The sequence below is a fragment of the Balaenoptera musculus genome, chromosome 13 (genome assembly GCF_009873245.2).
Source record: "Balaenoptera musculus isolate JJ_BM4_2016_0621 chromosome 13, mBalMus1.pri.v3, whole genome shotgun sequence".
Classification (NCBI taxonomy): Eukaryota; Metazoa; Chordata; class Mammalia; order Artiodactyla; family Balaenopteridae; genus Balaenoptera; species Balaenoptera musculus.
The window spans coordinates 24,995,783-25,016,715 of record NC_045797.1 but is presented as its reverse complement, the minus strand read 5'-3'; the positions used below and the strand labels follow the sequence as shown (position 1 = coordinate 25,016,715).

General features: G+C 36.4%; 1 protein-coding gene across 4 annotated transcripts in view; it reads right to left on the bottom strand.

Annotated features, from left to right (window-relative positions):
• GCFC2 (GC-rich sequence DNA-binding factor 2) overlaps positions 1-20,933 on the bottom strand; it is a 72,028-nt gene that overhangs the window by 43,051 nt on the left and 8,044 nt on the right. For 3 of the 4 annotated variants that reach the window (XR_005022431.1, XM_036873525.1, XM_036873527.1), the window contains exons 3-4: positions 7,805-8,026; positions 6,796-6,896 (exon numbers count right to left, since the gene is read on the bottom strand). Coding sequence is in view for 3 of the 4 variants with exons in the window: in XM_036873525.1 (XP_036729420.1) it covers positions 6,796-6,896; positions 7,805-8,026 (323 nt within the window). In the remaining variant the exon portion in view is untranslated. The remainder of the gene's footprint in view (positions 1-6,795; positions 6,897-7,804; positions 8,027-20,933) is intronic. The other variant, XM_036873526.1, reaches the window with a different exon arrangement.

The window sequence follows — 20,933 nt, the reverse complement described above, 5'->3', positions numbered from 1 at the left end:
GGATGGTTCAAAATATGCAAATCAATCAATGTGATACACCACACTGACACAGAAAAGACAAAAACTACATGATCATCTCAACAGATGCAGAAAAAGCATTTGACAAAATTCAACATTCATTCATGATAAAAACTCATACCAAACTGGGTATAGAGAGAACATATTTCAATATAATAAAAACTATGACAAACCTACAGCCAATATAATACTCAATGATGAAAAACTGAAAGCCTTCACGCTAAAATCTAGATCAACACAAGGATGCTCACTCTCACCTCTTCTATTCAACATAGTACTGGAAGTCCTAGCCACAGCAATCAGACAAGAAAAAGAAATAAAAGGAATCCAAATTGGAAGGGAAGAGGTAAAACTGTCATTATATGACATGATATGTAGAAAACCCTAATGACCCACAGAAAAAGTATCAGAACTGATAAACGAATTCACAAGGTAGCCAGGATACAAGATTAACACACAGAAATTCGTTGCATTTCTTTACACTAACAACAAAATACCAGAAAGGGAAAGAAAAAAACAATCCCTTTTAAAATCATATCAAAAAAGAAAATACTTAGGAATAAACCTCACCAAGGAGGTGAAAGACATATGCTGAGAAATATAAAACATTAATAAAGGAAATTGAAGATGATTTAAAGAAATGGGAGATATCCCATGCTCTTGGATTGGAAGAATTAATATTGTTAAAAAGGCCATGCTACCCAAAGCAATCTACAGATTTAATCTGATCCCTATCAAATTACCTATACCATTTTTCACCGAACTACAACAAATAATCCTAAAATTTATATAGAACCATAAAATACCCAGAATTGCCAAAGCAATCCTGAAGAAAACGAACAAAGCTGGAGGTATAACCCTCCCAAACTTCAGACAATCCTAGAAAGCCACAGTAATAAAAACAGCATGGCACCGGCACAAAAACAGACATATGGATCAATGGAAAAGACAGAGACCAGAAATAAACCCACACACCTATGGTCAATTAATCTTCAACAAAGGAGGCAAGAATATACAATGGAGAAAAGACAGTCTCTTCAGGAAGTGGTGTTGGGAAAGTTGGACAGCCACATGTAAATCAATGAAGTTAGAACATACCCTTACTCCATACACAAAAAATAAACTCAAAATGGCTTACGGACTTAAATATAAGACATGACACCATAAAACTCTTAGAAGAGAACATAGGCAAAACATTCTCTGAAATAAATCCTACCAATGTTTTCTTAGGTCAGTCTCCCAAGGCAACAGAAATAGAAGCACAAATAAACAAGTTGGACCTAATCAAACTTATAAGCTTTTGCACAGCAAAGGAAACCATAAACAAAATGGAAAGACAACCTACAGATTGGAAGAAAATATTTGCAAATGATGTAACTGACAGGGGCTTAATTTCCAAAATCTACAAACAGCTCATACAACTCAGTAACAAAAAAAACCAACCCAATAGAAAAATGGGCAGAAGACCTAAATAGAAATTTATCTAAAAAGACATACAGATGTCCAACAGGCACATGAAAAGATGCTGAATACTGATAATTATTAGAAAAATGCAAAACAAAATTACAATGAGGTATCACCTCACACCAGTCAGAATGGCCATCATTAAAAAGTATACAAATAACAAATGCTGGAGAGGGTATGGAGAAAAGGGAACCCTCCTACACTGTTGTTGGGAATGCTAATTGGTGCAGCCACTGTGGAAAACAGTATGGACGTTCCTCAGAAAACTAAAAATAGAGTTGCCATATGATCTTGCAATCCCACTCCTGGGCATACATCCAGAGAAAACTATAATTCAAAAAGATACATGCACCCCAATGTTCATTGCAACACTGTTTACAATAGCCAAGACATGGAAACAACCTAAATGCCCATTGAAGATGAATGGGTAAAGATGATGTGGTACATATATACAATGGAATACTACTCAGCCATAAAAAGGAATGAAATAATGCCATTTGCAGCAACATGGATGGCCCTAGATATTATCATACTAAGTGAAGTAAGTCAGAAAGAGAAAGACAAATACCATATGATATCACTTATATGTGGAGTCTAAAATATGACAGAAATGAACTTATCTACAAAACAGAAACATACTCACAGACATAGAGAACAGACTTGTGGTTGACAAGGGGCAGTGGGGGAGGGAGAGATTGGGAGTTTGGGATTAGCAGATGGAAACTATTATATACAGAATGATAATCAACAAGGTCCTACTCTATAGCCCAGGGAACTCTATTCAATATCCTGTGATAAATCATAATGGAAAAGAATATGAAAAAGAATGTATATATATGTATAACTGAATCACTTTCCTGTACAATAGAAATTAACACAATATTATAAATAAACTATACTTCAGTAAAATAAATTAAAACAACAACAAACCAAACACCTGTTTTTCATGATAGATGTTGCCACCTAACTCCAGTCTAATGAAAGGAAAGCAAATGGAAGTCTGCTGGTGGGTTTCTAGGTAAAGCTTTTAATTTTCTTTAAGCCACCATTATCTGGGTTTTCTGTTACTTGCAGAGGAATGCCTTCCTAGCTCATATATGTTGTAACTCAGTACATTTCATATTACTGTCCTCTGGCTCATCATAACTCACTCATCACCATCATGCTTAGAATGTTGAAAAGGTTCTGAAGAACCTGTTTTAGAAAAGGATATGTGAAGAAGTGGACCAGATAATTAGTCAACTCAATGGCTTAACTATACTTTTTATATTTTCCATGAGACTCCATCATTTCTCATATAAATTCTTAGCAAGTCTCCTATCCAGTTCGAATCATACCTACAAATTCCCAAATTAACCAGACCTTTTCAAACTTCATGTCTTCACCCCTGATATCCTCTTCTGCTTCAAATCCCTTACATCATAAACATCTTTCAAAGACTCATTCAAATTTGACCATTTTCTTACAGGCTTTTCCAAACCTTCCCATCCACCCTCTCGCCTATAAAACTGACCACTCACTTGTTCCTTTGTGCTATTTCAGAACCCTGTACAGAATTCTGCCACAGAACCTTGTAAAATTTTACTACAATTATTTGGTTTAGCTGTCTCTCCCCTGCAAAGATTGTACATTCTTTTGTCTACCACTGTTAAGTAGTTACAGAGGCTACACGGTGATCCCCAAAAGATATGCCCAGGTTCTAAAATCCCAAACCTGTGAATTAATATTACCTTATATGGCAAAAGATGTGATTAAGTTCAGGTTTTGGAGAATAGGAGCTTATCCTGGATTAACTAAATGAGTCCTAACTGTAATTACATGTAGCCTCATAGAAGAGAAGGAGAGACAGTTTGGGATGCAAAAAGAGGAGGTGATGTGAAGATGGAGTAGAGAGATACAGCTATACACCAAGGAATGCCAACAGCCACCAGAAGCTAAAATAGTCAAGGAATAGATTATCCTCTAGAGCTTTTTGGAAGGAGTGTAGCTATATCAACACCTTGATTTTGGACTTCTGGCCTCCAAAAGTGTGAGAAAATAGAATTTGGTGCTTTCAAGTCATTCAGTTTGCAGTAATTTGTTAGAGCAGTCACAGGAAATGAATACAGTGTTATGCAGTAAATCTTTAATAAAGAAATCAGTAAATGTACCCACATCAGTAATAAAAATGCAAATCAAATAAACTTGAGATTCCATTTTCACCAAGTGAACTTATACCTAAAGCTGGCAAGATTATGGTAAAACATTCCCATAATAACAGTGGCATTACGGAGTGATCTAAATTTTCTCTAGAAGACAACAGAGAAAAATGTAGTAAGTGCCATAAAAATGTTCATCTTCTTTATTAGTAATACCACTCTTGGCCATTACCTTAAGAGAAAAGTTCAAAAAACACACATCTGAACAAAAGAAAGAAAAAAAAAAAGGAAGGAAAAAAACCAAGCAAATATTTACCAGTTCTTACTAATAGCAAAAAAATTCAGATTGCAAATAACTAAAAAAAAAAAAAATGGCTCAGAGACTTCTAAATTGCAACTGAAGGCTTACTTTTACTTAGCTTTTTAGTTTTAATAACATGAAGATCATACAATACTTTCTTGCTTAAAAGAGCAAAAAATCTTTCAAAGCATTCCTATTAAAAAGATTAAAAATAAAACTTGCATTTGTTATAAAATTTATAAGCACTTTGACTTAGATTAGATCATTATAACTTTGAGCCTTACAGCCACCTACTCAGGTAGGTAACATTATCATTCCCACTTTATTATTCCCACTTTATTGATGAGAAAACTGAGATTTAGAAACATGAAATTATTTTCTCAAAGTCACACAAATAATTATTGAGCTCTCACAATATTAGGCACTATGGGATATAAAACTGAAAAAAGTAGTTAATAATTCTTGACTTCAGAGAGAGTATTTTTTAGTGGTAGAGCCACAACCCAAATCTAGGACTTTCCACCCCAAGTATAATACTTTTTTTTGTTTGTTAGTTTTGTTTTAACCCTCACTATTTATTTGTTTGAACTTCACATTTAGGCATCTACCATATAACTGTAAAATTAAAAGTAAAAAAGATGGTTCCCTCAAGGGACTTACAATATGTAGAAAGTATTTATAATCTAGTGGGAAAAGAACATAACGCACATGGTATAGTGGGTTGAATGATGACCTCCCAAAGATAGGTCTATATCCTAACCCCTGGAACCTCTGAATATGACCTTATTTGGAAAAAGGGTCTTTGTGGTTATAATTAAGTGAAGAATCTCAAGATGAGATCATTCTGGATTAGCCAAGTAGGCCCTAAATCCAATGACAAGTATCCTTATAAGAGACACACAAAGTAGAGGCATAGAGAAGGCCATGTGAAGAAGGAGGTAGAGATAGAAGTTATGTAGTCACAAAGCAAGGAATACCTGGAGCTACCAGAACTTACAAAAAGCAAGAAAGAATTCTCTGCTGGGAGATTCAATGCAATCCCTACCAAAATACCAATGAAATATTTCATGGAACTAGAACAAATAATCTTGACATTTATATAGAACTACAAAAGACCCTGAAATAGCCAAAGCAATCTTGAGAAAGAACAAAGCTAGAGATATCAAACTCCCTGATTTCACACTATATATTTCAAACTATATTGTAATCAAAACAGTATGTTACTGTCACAAAAACAGACACATAGATCAATGGAACAGAATAGAGAGCCCAGATATAAACCCATGCTTATATGGTCAATTAATCTACAACAAAGGCGACAAAGATATACAATGGGGGAAAAGATAGTCCCTTCAATAAACGGTGCTGGGAAAACCGGACAGCTACATGCAAAAGAATGAAACTGGACCACTTTCTTATACCATATACAAAACTCATTTTTGAAACCATAAAACTAGAAGAAAACATAGGTAGTATGCTCTTTAACATGAGTCTCAGCAATATTTTTTGGATATGTCTTCTCAGGCAAGGGCAATAAAAGCAAAGATAATCAAATCAGACTACAAATTGAAAACCTTCTGCACAAGCAAAGGAAACCATCAATAAAACAAAAAGGCACTCTACTGAATGGGAGGAGGTATCTGCAAATGATATATCTGATAAATTGTTAATATTCAAATTATATAAAGAACTCATACACCTCAATATCAAAAAAACAATCTGATCAAAAAATGCACAGAGGATCTGAAAAGACGTTTCTTCAAAGAAGATTTACAAATGGCCAACAGAAATATGAAAGGATGCTCAACATCACTAATCATCAGGGAAATGCAAATCAACACCAAAATAAGATACCTCACACATATTAGAATGGTTATTATCAAAAAGACAACAAACAACAAGGGTTGGCAAGGATGTGGAGAAAAGGGAACCCTTGTGCATTGTTGGTGGGAATGTAAATTGGTGCAGCCACCATGGAAAACAGCATGGAGATTCCTCAAAATATTAAAAATAGAACTACCATATGATCCTGCAATTCCACTCTGGGTAATTACCTGAAGAAAACGAAAATGTTAATTTGAAAAGTTATATGCAACCCTATGCTCACTGCAGCATTATTCACAATTGCCAAGATATGGAAGCAACTTAAGTGTCCATTGATATACAAATAGATAAAGAATATGTGGTATATATACACAATTGAATATTATTCAGCTATAAAAAAGAATGAAATCGTGCCATTTGCAACAACATGGATGGACATAGAGGGTATTATGCTAAGTGTAACAAGACAGAGAAAGACAATCTCTTTGATCTCACTTATATGTGGAATCTAAAAAATGAAACAAACAAGACAGAAACAGACAATATAGACACAAAGAGCAAACTGGTGGTTGCCTGAGGGGAGGCGGATGGGGGTAGGGTGAAATAAGAGAAGGGGATTAAGAGGTACAAACTTCCAGTTATAAAATAAATAAGTCACAGGGATATGATATACAGCATAAGGAACATAGTCAATTACACTGTAATAATTTTGCATGGTGAAAGATTGTTACTAGACTTATCATGGTGATTTATTTCATAATGTATTTAAAAGTCAATCACTATCTTGTACACCTGAAACTAACATAATACTGTTATGTCAACTTTACTTCAATTAAAAAAAGAAAAACGGGGGAGGGGGAAAAAGGAAAAAAGAAAGAATTCTTTCCTAGGGCCTTCAAAAGGAGCACAGCCCTGCCAACACCTTGAATTGAGACTTCTAGCCTCAACAACTGTGAGAGAATAAATGTCTGTTGTTTTAGCCATCAAGTTTGTGGTAATTTGTTACAGTAGCCACAGGAAACTAATACATATGGCATAAAAGATTATTACCTTTGTGATTTTAACTGCTTTTCTCATCTGCTGCTGTTCCCAAATATCTTGATATTTTTTATCTTCTTCACTATCTTCACTTGTTTCTTCATTTCTGGCTGCTTGAAAAAAAAGTTCATGTATAAATATTCTATATTTTTCCATTCTAATAGCAGCAGCAATTAGCAATTGGGGAGCTTATAAATGGCTTAGCAGCTCTTTATATGTGTTAATCTTTTCTTCACAATTCATAATTCACTCTCTCTTTATAAACAAAGAAACTCAGATATCAGCATGTTACATAACACAGTCCTATATCTAAGGACTGTGTTGAACCTAGGACCTGAATCTAGCAATCTGACTTCAGAATCTGCATTTATCACCAAACTGTCTCACTCAAAACATCATGGTCTCACATATAAAAAAGCTTGGAAAAAATGCAACATTTGGTTTTATCAGAGATTCTCAATTCTACCTGAGAATCTAAACATGCAAAAATAACTTCTGGGTTAATAGGAACCAAGAGTCTCATTCTGAAATAGTATTATTTGAAATGACAAAAACTTAGTAAAACATTATTGTTTATAAATGAGAAATGTGAAAATAGTTCTTTGATACCTAAGGATTATTGGTTGAGGAAAACTTTTTACTAGAGCAGGGAAGATTTTAACACATGACACCAAAATCCTACCGATGTTTCCATGTTAAAAAAAAATCTTATAAAGGTGACAATGAAAGTTTTCAATATCAAAAATAAGAAACTCTACAAATTTTTTAACCTGCCAAGAAAGATCAAGTGGAGATCAGATAACAGTAAACATTATTATTGCACGTACCCTTTGATAACATTTTGATACAGACATGTATTTTAGAAGCCATGATGTCAGTAAGTAAATTGGTATTAAAAAAATAAATAACCTTTAGAACAGGAGACACTACATTATGTTTTTATGGATATTTTTATCATAATATTATATTCTAAGGAAAAATGCCTTAATGTTCATTTATTATAAATAAATTAAATATGTACCTGTTTCTTCAGCCATCTTTTGTCTAAGTGTTTGAAGCTTCGGGGTAAATGGTATTATATTTTCATGATCATCAGGCTCACTCTCAGGATATTCAGTGTTTTTCCTCATACCAGAGATGGTGAAGGCATGTTTTACATCCAAAGAAATATAGTCCTCTTGGGCCCTGGCCAATTCACATTTTCGGTAGGCCGCCTGAATAAAAGCTGCATCAGGGATATTTACTGAAAGAAACAAAGAGGAGGACATTGAAAACAAAATACCAACAGAAAGAAATATTCCTCATATTTAAAGGAAAAGAACACTGTTTTTCCAATTTTTTCACTATTTTGATATGAATAATGACTCAAAATTTGTATCAATAGAAGATAATTATTTTGATAGAGATTAACTATAAATTAAAGAAATGAAACAAATCTAGAAGTATCAGAAAATATTGAAATGACTCCAATTTATCTTTTATCTCTTTTCTTCATCAGGTGTTGTTGCTGACTTTTTGTTGAGGGCTAACTACTTCTCATTAACAGAAGCTCTGAGATTATCAGGGTAGGGATGTGGAGAGGGCTGAGCATGGAGTTACTCTTGGAGCATGGAGGGTAGAATGATAAGTGGTAGAGCAGTCTGCCTTATAAAGTAACAGGGACATTCTACTATGACCTGCCCCTCGCCTTTGGGCATCCAGGCACATAGGGAGTGAGAAACAGACTAAAACACAGCACACATTCAAATCAGCCTCCAAGGTCCTGTGGCGATTCTCACATGAATAAACATAAGTTAAAAAGTATAAAAGAAATAATCAGGTAATTTACCAGGTTTAAAATATTTAAGGGACAACATCTTTTAATAGAGGCTTGTTTTATTTTTTCTTCATTTTATTCAGTACAAACTTCATTCATATAGACTCTTCTAACTCAAAACAAGTTTCTTCATGCATGATCTAAGCTTAAATTTATCTTTACACTCTGGAAACAAATGGTTTCTTAAGCAAAATACTAAGGTAAACAAAATAGCAAGAGAAATCATTGTTTCAAGCACTTCAAGATATTAATTAGGGATACCAAGCCACTGAGGAAAATTTTCTAACCTTTCCCACAAATTGGTCCAAATCCTTTGAGAAATAAATAGAAAAGATGCCATATGCCAGGAGATACACAAATACTCTGATTTTTGAAAGAGACAGAGAGATTTCAGAAATTATAGATCAATATACTTGACACTAGAACTAAGGAAAACAAGTAGTGCTTGAATTAATTATGAAGCAGTAAGTGATGAGCCCTAGAAAGCAACATACGCTCCTTAAAAACAAGGAATATCAAATAAGTGATTTATTTTTTATAGACTAGAAATTTTTGTAGAATAGTACCAGGAAAATGATGCAGGTAAGGTGTCTCTTCATCCTCCCAAAACACTCAGGATAATGCCAGCATTTCTTGACCCTGGCTATATGCATTAGAATCACCTGGGAAGGTTGATAATCTGATAACTAGGCTCCCATCCAAAACACGGGATCTAAATGCAGTTGATCTGAGGTGGAGTTGAGCAGCAGTATGTTTTTATATCCCTCTAGGGGATTTTAATGGGTCACCAGAGTTAAGATGATGCACTTAGGTTCAAATATTCAAGTGTATGAATACAGAAACAGAAATACTTGAAGCAATTCACCGGCAAGTGATTTGTTGGGGTTTAATTAATAAATCACAAGCAATGGACTCACTAGTGAAATACTAGTGTTACATAAAGCTAATCCTCTCTCAAACTACAATAAAGAAATACAAGTTCAAGGAAGAGAAGAGTATTCCATCCTGTCCTGTCTATATCTAACACCTAGCTCAAGGGTTCCCACATAGCACATAGCAGATGTTGGTCAGACATGAGATGAATTAATAATATTAGCATATTGCTTTATAATAATAAAAACATCATGTTTTTGTAGATTTATAATTCATAAATAATTTTCACATACATCATCCTATCTGAAGAGTAGAGGTTACGAGGGGGATCAAGATGGCAGAGTAGGAGCTCACCTCTCCCCATGAACACATCAAAAATACATCTACATGTGGAATAATTCCCATAGAAAACCAACTGGAAACAGGCAGATCTCCCACATAACCAAAGCTGCAAGAAGGATCTCCATGTAACTGGGTAGGACAGGAAAAAAAAAAAAAAAAAAAAGCGAAAGGATCTGTGTGCCTGGGAGAGATCTGTAAAGGAGAGAAGGTCCACACGGGCAGACCCTTGCCTGGGGAGCCCCCTGCCAGCTGGGAAATCTGCTGGGACAGACAGAGGGGCTGGGGAAGCCTAGACTACACTTGTGAGGAGTGCAGGCATGCTGGCTTCCTAACAATCAGGATGGAATGGGACCAGTGCTGGTGGCTGATGCCTTGCTGCACTTCCCAAGCCTCACCTCACTTCCCAATCCGAAGCATGCGCCAAGTGGGACCACAAACACGTTAAGTGCTGAATCTTGGGCAGACAGGATGTGGGAGAGGACTCCATTTACCTGCGTGGAGACAGTGGAGACGGCCCTGATGGCCTGGGGTGTGGTCCAGGCTGTACCATGGAGCCCACTGTCAATGTACACAGGGAGGGGTGGGTCCAGCTGTGGCACACTTTGTCAGTGAGCACACCAGGTGGTATCACAGAAATGCACAGTGGCTGGGCATTGAGGTTCGGTGGAAAGGTCCTGGGCAGCGGCATGCAGTGGTTCATCTGCCGGTGGGAGTGCTCCAGCCCTGCCCACTACACACCTCAGCTTGGAGCTGGAATTGGGGTGGACAGGTCCTGGGAGAGGTGTGCCACAGAGGCAGCCCAGGCAGCAGCACAACCACCTTGATCCTGCAGCCACAGCGCCGCAGCCTCCAGCCACAGCCCACTCCACAAAAGAGCCTACCACTAGGTCTGGAATGAACACAACAGAGAAAGGGACACAACACTGCACTGAGTCTGAGAGGAACTGCAGATTCCTGCCTAGGCAGTGCATGGGTTCAGTGTGACCATACAGGCCCCACGTGCACCAACAGTCGCCTCCTTTGGGGCAGGGCATGCACTCAAGGGCAATGAAGTTTCATCAAACACAAACTTCAGGGCTTCTACTCCAACAGTTGTGGAGCAGTCCCCACCCTCAACAGAGCTGTGATAGCCTCAGATCAAAGAGGAGGTCCTGCCCACCATAGAGCCCAGGTTCTAGACCCTTCAACACCAATCACACCCCCTATCAAGGGGTTAATGGCCAGCAAATGCTAAGGAAAGAAGTGGCTGGCACCCACATCAAAACCAGCCCACACACCAAAAATATTTGACTCACACAGTCTACACAGGGATGCTCCCACATAAAAACACCCCTTCAAGACCACAGTAGATAAATGTTTCTCCTAAATTCACAGAGAGAAAGTTAAGTAAAATGAAAAAGCAGAGGAACTACTCTTAATTAAAAGAACAAGAGAAATCCCCTGAAAGAACAAATAATTTCTGAAACAAATCTCACCAGTCTACTAGACCTTGAGTTCAAAAAGAAGGTAATAAAAATGCTAAAGGAATTAAGAAAGGTTATCAATAGAAATGCAGAGCACTGTAACAAGGAACTAGAAACTATGAAGATGAACCAAATCAAAATTAGACAACTCAACTGCTGAGATAAAAACCAATCTAGAAGCAATGAATAGCAGACTAAATAACACAGAACATGTAAGTGATCTGGAAGACAGAATAATGGAAATCACTCAATCAGAACAACAGACAGAAAGACAAATGAACAGAATATGAAGATAACATATAAGAACTATGCAATAATATAAAGCATGCCAAACTATGCATAATAGAGGTTCCATAAGGAGAAGAGAGAGAAAAGGGGATTGAAATTATATTTGAAGAAATTATGGCTGAAAACATCCCAAACCTTGAAGAAAGAAACAGATATCCAGGCACAGGAAGCACAGAGGGTCCCAAACAAGATGAACACAAAGTGACCCACACCAAGATACATCATAATTAAAATGGCAAAAGTTAAAGAGAGGATTCTAAAGGTAGCAAGAGAAAAACAAAGAGTTAATTACAAGGGAACCACCATAAGGCTATCAATTGATTTCTCTGCAGAAACTCTGCAGGCCAGAAGGGAGTGGCATGATATATTCAAAGTCCTGAAAGGGAAAACCCTGCAACCTAGGATACTCTACCCAGCAAGATTATCATTTAGAATAGAAGGAGAGAGAAAGAATTTCTCAGACAAGCAAAAACTAAAAGAATTCAGTATTACTAAACCTACCCTAGAAGAAATATTGAAAGGTCTTCTCTAAATAAAAGAGAAACAAGAATCTATAGGTAAGGGAAAATCACAATGGGAAAGCCAATATATAAAAGGATTGAAGACCACTTAAACAAGCTGGTACATAGATTTAAAAACAATAATTAAAAATATTTTTGTAAAAGCAATTATAACTACAATGAACAGCAAAAGAATAAGCATGAAGATGTAAAATATGACATCAAAATAAAAAACTGTGAGGGAGGGGGACTCTAAAGATGTAGATTTTTTTTTACAATGTGTTTGAACTTGTATGACTATCACTTTAAAGCAAGTATAGTTATGGGTCAACATACTTGAACCCCATGGTAACCACGAATTTAAAACATACAATCGATTCACAAAAACCAAAAAGAAAGGAACTCAAGCATAATATAAAAGAAAACCATCAAACTACAAAAGGAAAAACAAAAAGAAGAAACAGAAAAGAACTACAAAAATAACTGGAAAACAAGGTTTAAGATGGCAACAAATACATACCTATCAATAATTACTTTCAATGTCAATGGACCAAATGCTCTGATTAAAAGACACAGAGGGGCAGGTTGCATAAGAAAACAAGAACCCATAATATGATGCCTACCAGAGACTCACATCAGGGTGGAAGACACACACAGATAGAAAATGAGGGGATGGAAAAAGATATTCCATGCAAATGGAAACGATGAGAAAGTGATGGTAGCAATACTCATATCAGACAAAACAGACTTTAAAACAAAGGCCATAAAGACAAAGAAGGATATTATATAATGATAAAGGGATCAATACAAGAAGAGGGTGTTACACTCATTAACATATATGTACCCAATATAGGAGCACCTAAGTATATAAAGCAAATACTAACAGGCACAAAGGGAGAAATTGACAGGAATACAGTAATAGTGGGAGACTTTAATACCCCACTGACATCAATGGACAGACCTTCCAGAGAGCAAATCAATAAGGCAACAGAGGACCTAAATGACACAACAGACCAGTTGGACTTAATTGATTTCTACAGGACACTACAAACAAAAAAAGCAGAATACACATTCTTTTCAAGTGCACATGGAACATTCAGTAGGGTTAACCACATACTGGGGCACAAAACAAGCCTCAAAAAATTTAAGAGTATAGAAAGTATTTTAAGCATTTCTGACCATACTGGTATGAAAGTAGAAATCAACCACAGACAGAAAAATGGGAAAAGAACAAACACATGGAGACTAAACAACACACTAATAAAAAACCAATGCATCAACAATGAAATAAAAGAAGTCAGAAAATACCTCAAGACAAATGACAATGAAAACACAACCATATAAAATCTATGGGGTACAGCAAAGCAGTTCTAGGAGGGAAGTTGATAGTGATACAATCCTTCCTCAAGAAACAAGAAAATTCTCAAATAAACAACCTAACCTACCACTTAAAAGAATCAGAAAAAGAACAAACAAAACCCAAAGTCAGCAGAAGGAAGGAAATAATAAAGATCAGAGAGGACATAAATAAAATAGAGATCAAAAAAACAATAGAAAAGATCAATAAAACCAAGAGCTGGTTTTTTGAAAAGATAAACAAAATCGACAAACCTCTAGCCAGGCTCACCAAGAAGAAAAGAGAGAGGAGCCAAATAAATAAAATAAGAAATGGAAGAGGAGAAATAACACTGATACCACAGAAATACAAAAAATCATAAGAGAATACTATGAACAATTATATGCCAACAAATTGGACAACCAAGAAAGATGAACAAGTTTCTAGAAACATACAGTCTGCCAAAACTGAATCAAGAAGATATAGATACTTTGAACAGACTGATCACTAGAAGTGAAATAGAACTGGTAATAAAAAAACTCCCTACAAACAAAAGCCCAGGGCCTGACGGCTTCACAGGGGAATTCTACCAAACATACAATGAGGAACTTATCCTTATCCTTCTCAAACTCTTCCAAAAGACTGAAGATGAGGGAACACTCCCAAATTCATTCTATGAAGCCACCATCACCCTGCTACCAAAACCAGACAAAGACACTACAAAAAAAAAGAAAATTATAGGCCAAAATCTTTGATGAATATCAATGCAAAAATCCTCAACAAAATAGCAAATCAAATCCAAGAATACATAAAAAAGATTATATACCATGATCAGGCTGGATTCATTCCAGGGTCACAAGGATGGTTCAACATACACAAATCAATCAATGTGATACACCACATTGACAAAAGGAAAGCCCAGAATCACATGACTGTCTCAATAGATGCATAAAAAAGCATCTGACAAACTTCAACATCCATTCATTATAAAAACTCTCACCAAAGTGGGTACAGAAGGAACATATCTCAACATAATAAAAGCTATTTATGACAGACCCACAGCCTATATAATACTCAATGGTGAAAAGCTGAATGCCTTCCCACTAAATTCTGAACAAGGATGCCACTCTTACCACTTTTTTTTTTCTTAGTCAGTATACATTCCAGAATTTATTCCAATACATTACCAAGTACATGGGTCAAAGGAGAAAAATATATTACCATCTCATAAAATAATCATGAGAGATTTAATTCTGCTTACATTTTAAAGAAATGTAATGATTCTAGGCAACGGTGCTATGTGTACTTGATTTTTCTACAAGGAATGCAAATAAGAATTGTGTCTCTTATTTATTTATTTATTATTTTATACTGGAGTATAGTTGATTAACAATGTTGTGTTAATTTCAGGTATACAGCAAAATAATTCAGTTATACATATACATGTATCTATTCTTTTTCAAATTTTTTTCCCATTTAGGTTATTACAGAGCATTGAGCAGAGTTCCCTGTGCTACTCAGTAGGTCTTTGTTGGTTATCTATTTTAAATATAGCAGTGTGTACATGTCAATCCCAAACTCCCAATCTATCCCTCCCTCCCACCCTTCCCCCCTGGTAACCATAAGTTCATTCTCTAAGTCTGTGACTCTGTTTTGTAAATAAGTTCATTTGTATCATTTTTTTTAGATTCCGCATATAAGTGATATCATATGATATTTGTGATATTTATCGAAAAGAATGAAATAATGCCATTTGCAGCAACATGGATGGACCTGGAGATTATCATACTAAATGAAGTCAGTCACACAGAGAAAGACAAATATCTTACCACTTCTATTCAACATAGTTTTGGCAGCCCTAGACACAGCAATCAGACAAGAAATAAAATGTATCCAAACTGGAACATAAGAGATAAAACTGTCATTATACATAGATGACATGATACTCTATACAGAAAACCATAAAGATTCCACATAAAAACTATTAGAATAAATAAATTCAGCAAGATAGCTAGGATACAAGATTAATATACAGAAATCTGTTGCATTTCTTTAACAATGAAATATCAGAAAGAGAAAGTAAAAAAACAAACCCATTTAAAATCACGTCAAAAAAAAAAATTCCAAAAAAAAAAAAAAAATCCTAGGAAGAAACCTAACTAAGGAGGTGAAAGACCTATATGCTAAGAACTATACATAAAACAGTGATACAGGAAATTGATGATGATTCAAAGAAATGGAAAGATATCACCTGCTCTTGGATTGGAAGAATTAATATTGTTAAAATGGCCATACAAGGCAATCTACAGATTTAATGCAATCCCTATCAAATTGCCCATGATATTTTTCACAGAACTAGAACAAATAATCCTAAAATTTATAAGGAACCACAAAATACGCAGAATTGCCAAAGCAATCCTGAGGAGAAAGAAGAAAGCTGGAAGCATAACTCTCCTGGACTTCAGACAGTCCTATAGAGCTACAGTAATCAAAACAGCATGGTATTAGCACAAAAGAAGATATATAGATCAATGGAAAACAATAGAGAGCCTAGAAATAAATACACACAACTACTGTCAATTAATCTATGACAAAGGAGGCAAGAACAGAACAAAAACAGACTCACAGACATAGGAAAAAACTTATGTTTACCAGAGGGGAAAGGGTGTGGGGGAGGGATAAATTAGGAGTATGGGATTAATAGATACAAACTACTATACATAAAAGAGATAAACAACAAGGACCTACTGTACAGCACAGGGAACTATATTCAATATCTTATAATAACCTATAATGGAAAATAATCTGAAAAGTATATATATAACTGAATCAGTTTGCTGTACACCTGAAACTAATACAATATTGTAAATCAACTATACTTCAATTTAAAAAAAAAAGAATAAAGGTTAATATCATGCCCAATTGATAAGCAGTCTCTGCAACAGTGCACATCTCAAGGCCAATATTCCAGTACTGGATCATTCTAATAGTTCTATCATCTGAACAAAAAAATAAATGCACTCCATCTTCTACATACCAGTCCTTAAACTTATCTCATTCCCTCTTACTCTTTTCCTCTCCAGAAAAAAAGAAAAAAAAAAAAACCACAAAGTGTTCCTTACAGGACAAGTTTTCATCTTTCAATCAGTGTTTCTCAAAGGGGCATCAGAGGAGGGACAATTCTTCACCTTGGTAAACTGTCCCACATTCTTTATCTGTATCATCTCTTGCCCTCAGGGCACTACATGCCAGCAACACCTCAGGCACTATGATAATTTAAAACTATCCTACATATTTCCAAACACTGCATTTTCTCCTTAGGTTCCCAATGCTACCTACACTTTACAATTACTGCCTTACACTGTCTAATCTGCCATCTTCTACAGCACCACTGTTCAGTACTGTAACCACCAGCCATATGTGACTATTTAAATTTAAGTAAATTAAAAGTCCAGTTCCTTAGTCACACTAGCCACATTTCAAGAACTCTATAGATACATGTGGCTAGTGGCTAATGTACTGGACTGTGAAGATACAGAACCTTCACAGAAAGTTTTATTGGACAGCACTGTACCTAGTGTCTAGACAAAGCTTCACTTGTCTACTAGGCTTCAATTCTTAATACTGGCTTCATCACTAATTACTTCTGTAGTTTAGTGAACTTGTTTAAGAAAAAAAATTAGAAGAGCTTCTGGATCCTGTTACTTCACATGTTAATAAAGCACTTACTACTATACTACAAATCTTTAAAAAAATATTTTAACAATTATACTTCAAATTAATGTTTCCTTTATAAAGCTATACATTTTACTTTGTTTTCCTCAGAAGGGGTCTTAGGCTTCATGAGACTGAAAAGAGTCCACAGCACAAGACAAGTTAAGAACCCCTGAGCTAGAGTAGAAGGCCAATAAATATTTCTGGCTTTTTGGGCCATAAAGTCTCTGTTACAACTTCTCAGCTCTGCCATAGTAGTGCAAAAGCAGCCAACGACAATACATAATTGAATGAGCATGGCTTTAATAAAATTTCATTCACAAAAGCAGACAGTGGCCCACATTTGGTCCACAGGTGGTAATCTGCCAACCCCAGAACTGGATTTATCTTTCTAAAACACAAAAATGGTCATGTCATCTATTTGCATAAAATTTTCAGTAGTTCCCTTAAAACCCTGTATTATCTGACTCCAGTCAGTCCCTCTGCTTTTTGTTCTTCTTTATTAAACTTAAACCAAGTATTTTCAGTCCAACAACTACATTTTAGTTCTCTGCACGTGCTATGTTATCTTCCCTAGGGTTTTATATATGCTACATCCTATACCTGAAACATCCTCACAGACAAATTCTTACCATTTTTAGATACTGCCATGAATCACCCAGTATAGCACAGTGGTTAAGAACCTAGGCTCTGGAGCAGATTCCCTGGGTTGGAATCCTAGCTCTGCCTCTTATAAGCCATCTGACCGTGGCCATGTTATGTAATGGAACCGAGCAGCCAATTTTGGTCCCTTGACAATCATTAGTAATGACTTATTTGCCCCACACTTCGCTAGAGTTTATTAATAATAAGAATCACTGGTATAGGAGATTGGTTCAAGATGGTGGAGTACAAGGACGTGCGCTCACTCCCTCTTATGAGAGCACCAGAATCACAACTAACTGCTGAACAATCATGACAGGAAGACACTGGAACTCACCAAAAAAGATAAACCACATCAAAAGACAAAGGAGAAGCCACAATGAGACGGGAGGTGGGGCACAATCACAATAAAATCAAATCCCATAACCACTGGGTGGGTGACTCACAAACTGGAGAACAATTATACCACAGAAGTCCACCTACTGGAGTGAAGGTTCTGAGCCCCACGTCAGGCTTCTCAACCTGGAGGTCCGGCAACAGGAGGAGGAATTCCCAGGGAATCAGACTTTGAAGGCTAGCGGGATTTGACTGCAGGACTTTGACAGGACTGGGGGAAACAGAGACCCCACTCTTGGAGGGCACACACAAAGTAGCGTGCACATCAGGACCCAGGGTGAAGGAGCAGTGACCCCATAGGGGACTGAACCAGACCTACCTACTAGTGTTGGAGGGTCTCCTGCAGAGGTAGGGGGTGGCTGTGACTCACCACGGGGACAAGGACACTGGCAGCAGAAGTTCTGGGAAGTACTCCTTGGCATGAGCCCTTCCGTAGTCTGCCATTAGCCCCACCAAAGAGACTGTAGCCTCCAGTGCTGGGTCACCTCAGGTCAAACAACTAACAGGGAGGGAACTCAGCCCCACCCATAAGCAGACAAGCGGATTAAAGTTTTACTGAGCTCTGCCCACCACCAGTCCTTCCCATCAGGAAGCTTGCACAAGCCTCTTAGATAGCCTCATCCACCAAAGGACAGACAGCAGAAGGAAGAAGAACTACAATCCTGCAGCCTGTGGAACGAAAACCACATTCACAGAGAGACAAAAGGAAAAGGAAGAGGACTATGTACCAGATGAAGGATCAAGATAAAACCCCAGAAAAACAACTAAATGAAGTGGAGATAGGCAACCTTCCAGAAAAAGAATTCAGAATAATGATAGTGAAGATGATCCAGGGCCTCGGAAAAAGAATGGAGACAAAGATCAAGAAAATGCAAAAAATGTTTAACAAAGACCTAGAAGAACTAAAAGAACAAACACCTTGAATAATTAAAGAAAAAACAGACATGAACAATACAATAACTGAAATGAAAACTACACTAGAAGGAATCAATAGCAGAATAACTGAGGCAGAAGAACGGATAAGTGACCTGGAAGACAGAATGGTGGAATTCACTGCTGCGGAACAGACTAAAGAAAAAAGAATGAAAAGAAATGAAGACAACCTAAGAGACCTCTGGGACAACATTAAACTCACCAACATTCACCTCATATGGGTCCCAGAAGGAGAAGAGAGAGAGAAAGAACCTGAGAAAATATCTGAAGAGATTATAGTCGAAAACTTCCCTAACATGGGAAAGGAAATAGCCACCCAAGTCCAGGAAGTGCAGAGAGTCCCAGGCAGGATAAACCCAAGGAGAAACACGCCAAGACGCGTAGTAATCAAACTGAAAAAAATTAAAGACAAAGAAAAATTATTAAAAGCAACAAGGCAAAAATGACAACATACAAGGAAGCTCCCATAGGGTTAACAGCTGATTTCTCAGCAGAAACTGTACAAGCCAGAAGGGAGGGACACGATATATTCAAAGTGATGAAAGGGAAGAACCTACAACCAAGACTACTCTACCTGCAAAGATCTCATTCAGATTCAAAGAAGAAATCAAAAGCTTTACTGACAAGCAAAAGCTAAGAGAATTCAGCACCACCAAACCAGCTCTACAACAAATGCTAAAGGAACTTCTCTAAGTGTGAAACACAAGAGAAGAAAAGGACCTATGAAAACAAACTCAAAACCAGTAAGAAAATGGTAATAGTAACATACATATCGATAATTACCTTAAATGTGAATGGATTAAATGCTCCTACCAAAAGACACAGGCTTGCTGTATGGATACAAAAACAAGATCCAAATATATGATGTCCACAAGAGACCTACTTCAGTCCTCGGGACACATACACACTGAAAGTGAAGGGATGGAAAAAGATATTCCATGTGAATGGAAATCAAAAGAAGCTGCAGTAGCAATACTCATTTCAAATAAAATAGACTTTAAAATAAAGAATGTTACGAGCCACAAGGAAGGACACTACATAATGATCAAGGGATCAATCCAAGAAGAAGACATAACAATTATAAACATATATACACCCAACATGGGAGCACCTCAATACATAATGCAAAAGCTAACAGCTATAAAAGAGGAAATCGACAGCCACACAATAATCGTGGGGGACTTTAACACCTCATGTACACCAATGGACAGATCATCCAGACAGAAAATTAATGAGGAAACACAAGCTTTAAATGACACAATAGACTAGATAGATTTAATTGATATTTATAGGACATTCCATCCAAAAACAGCAGATTACACTTTCTTCTCAAGTGCGCACGGAACATTCTCCAGGATAGATCACATCTTCGGTCACAAATCAAGCCTTGGTAAATTTAAGAAAACGGAAATCATATCAAGAATCTTTTCTGACCACAACGCTATGAGATAAGAAATAAATTACAGGAAAAAAAACGTAAAAAACACAAACACATGGACGCTAAACAATATGTTATTAAATAACCAAGGGATCACTGAAGGAATCAAAGAAGAAATCAAAAATACCTAGAGAAAAATGACAATGAAAACATGACGTTCCAAAACCTCTGGAATACAGCAAAAGCAGTTCTAGGTGGGAAGTTTACAGCAATAAAATCCTACCTCAAGAAACAAAAAAAATTCCAAACAATCTAACTTTACACTTAAAAGAACTAGAGAAAGAAGAACAAACAAAACCCAAAGTTAGTAGAATGAAAGAAATCATAAAGATCACAGCAGAAATAAATGAAATAGAAACAAAAAAAAACAATAGCAAAGATCAATAAAACTAAAAGGTGGTTCTTTGAG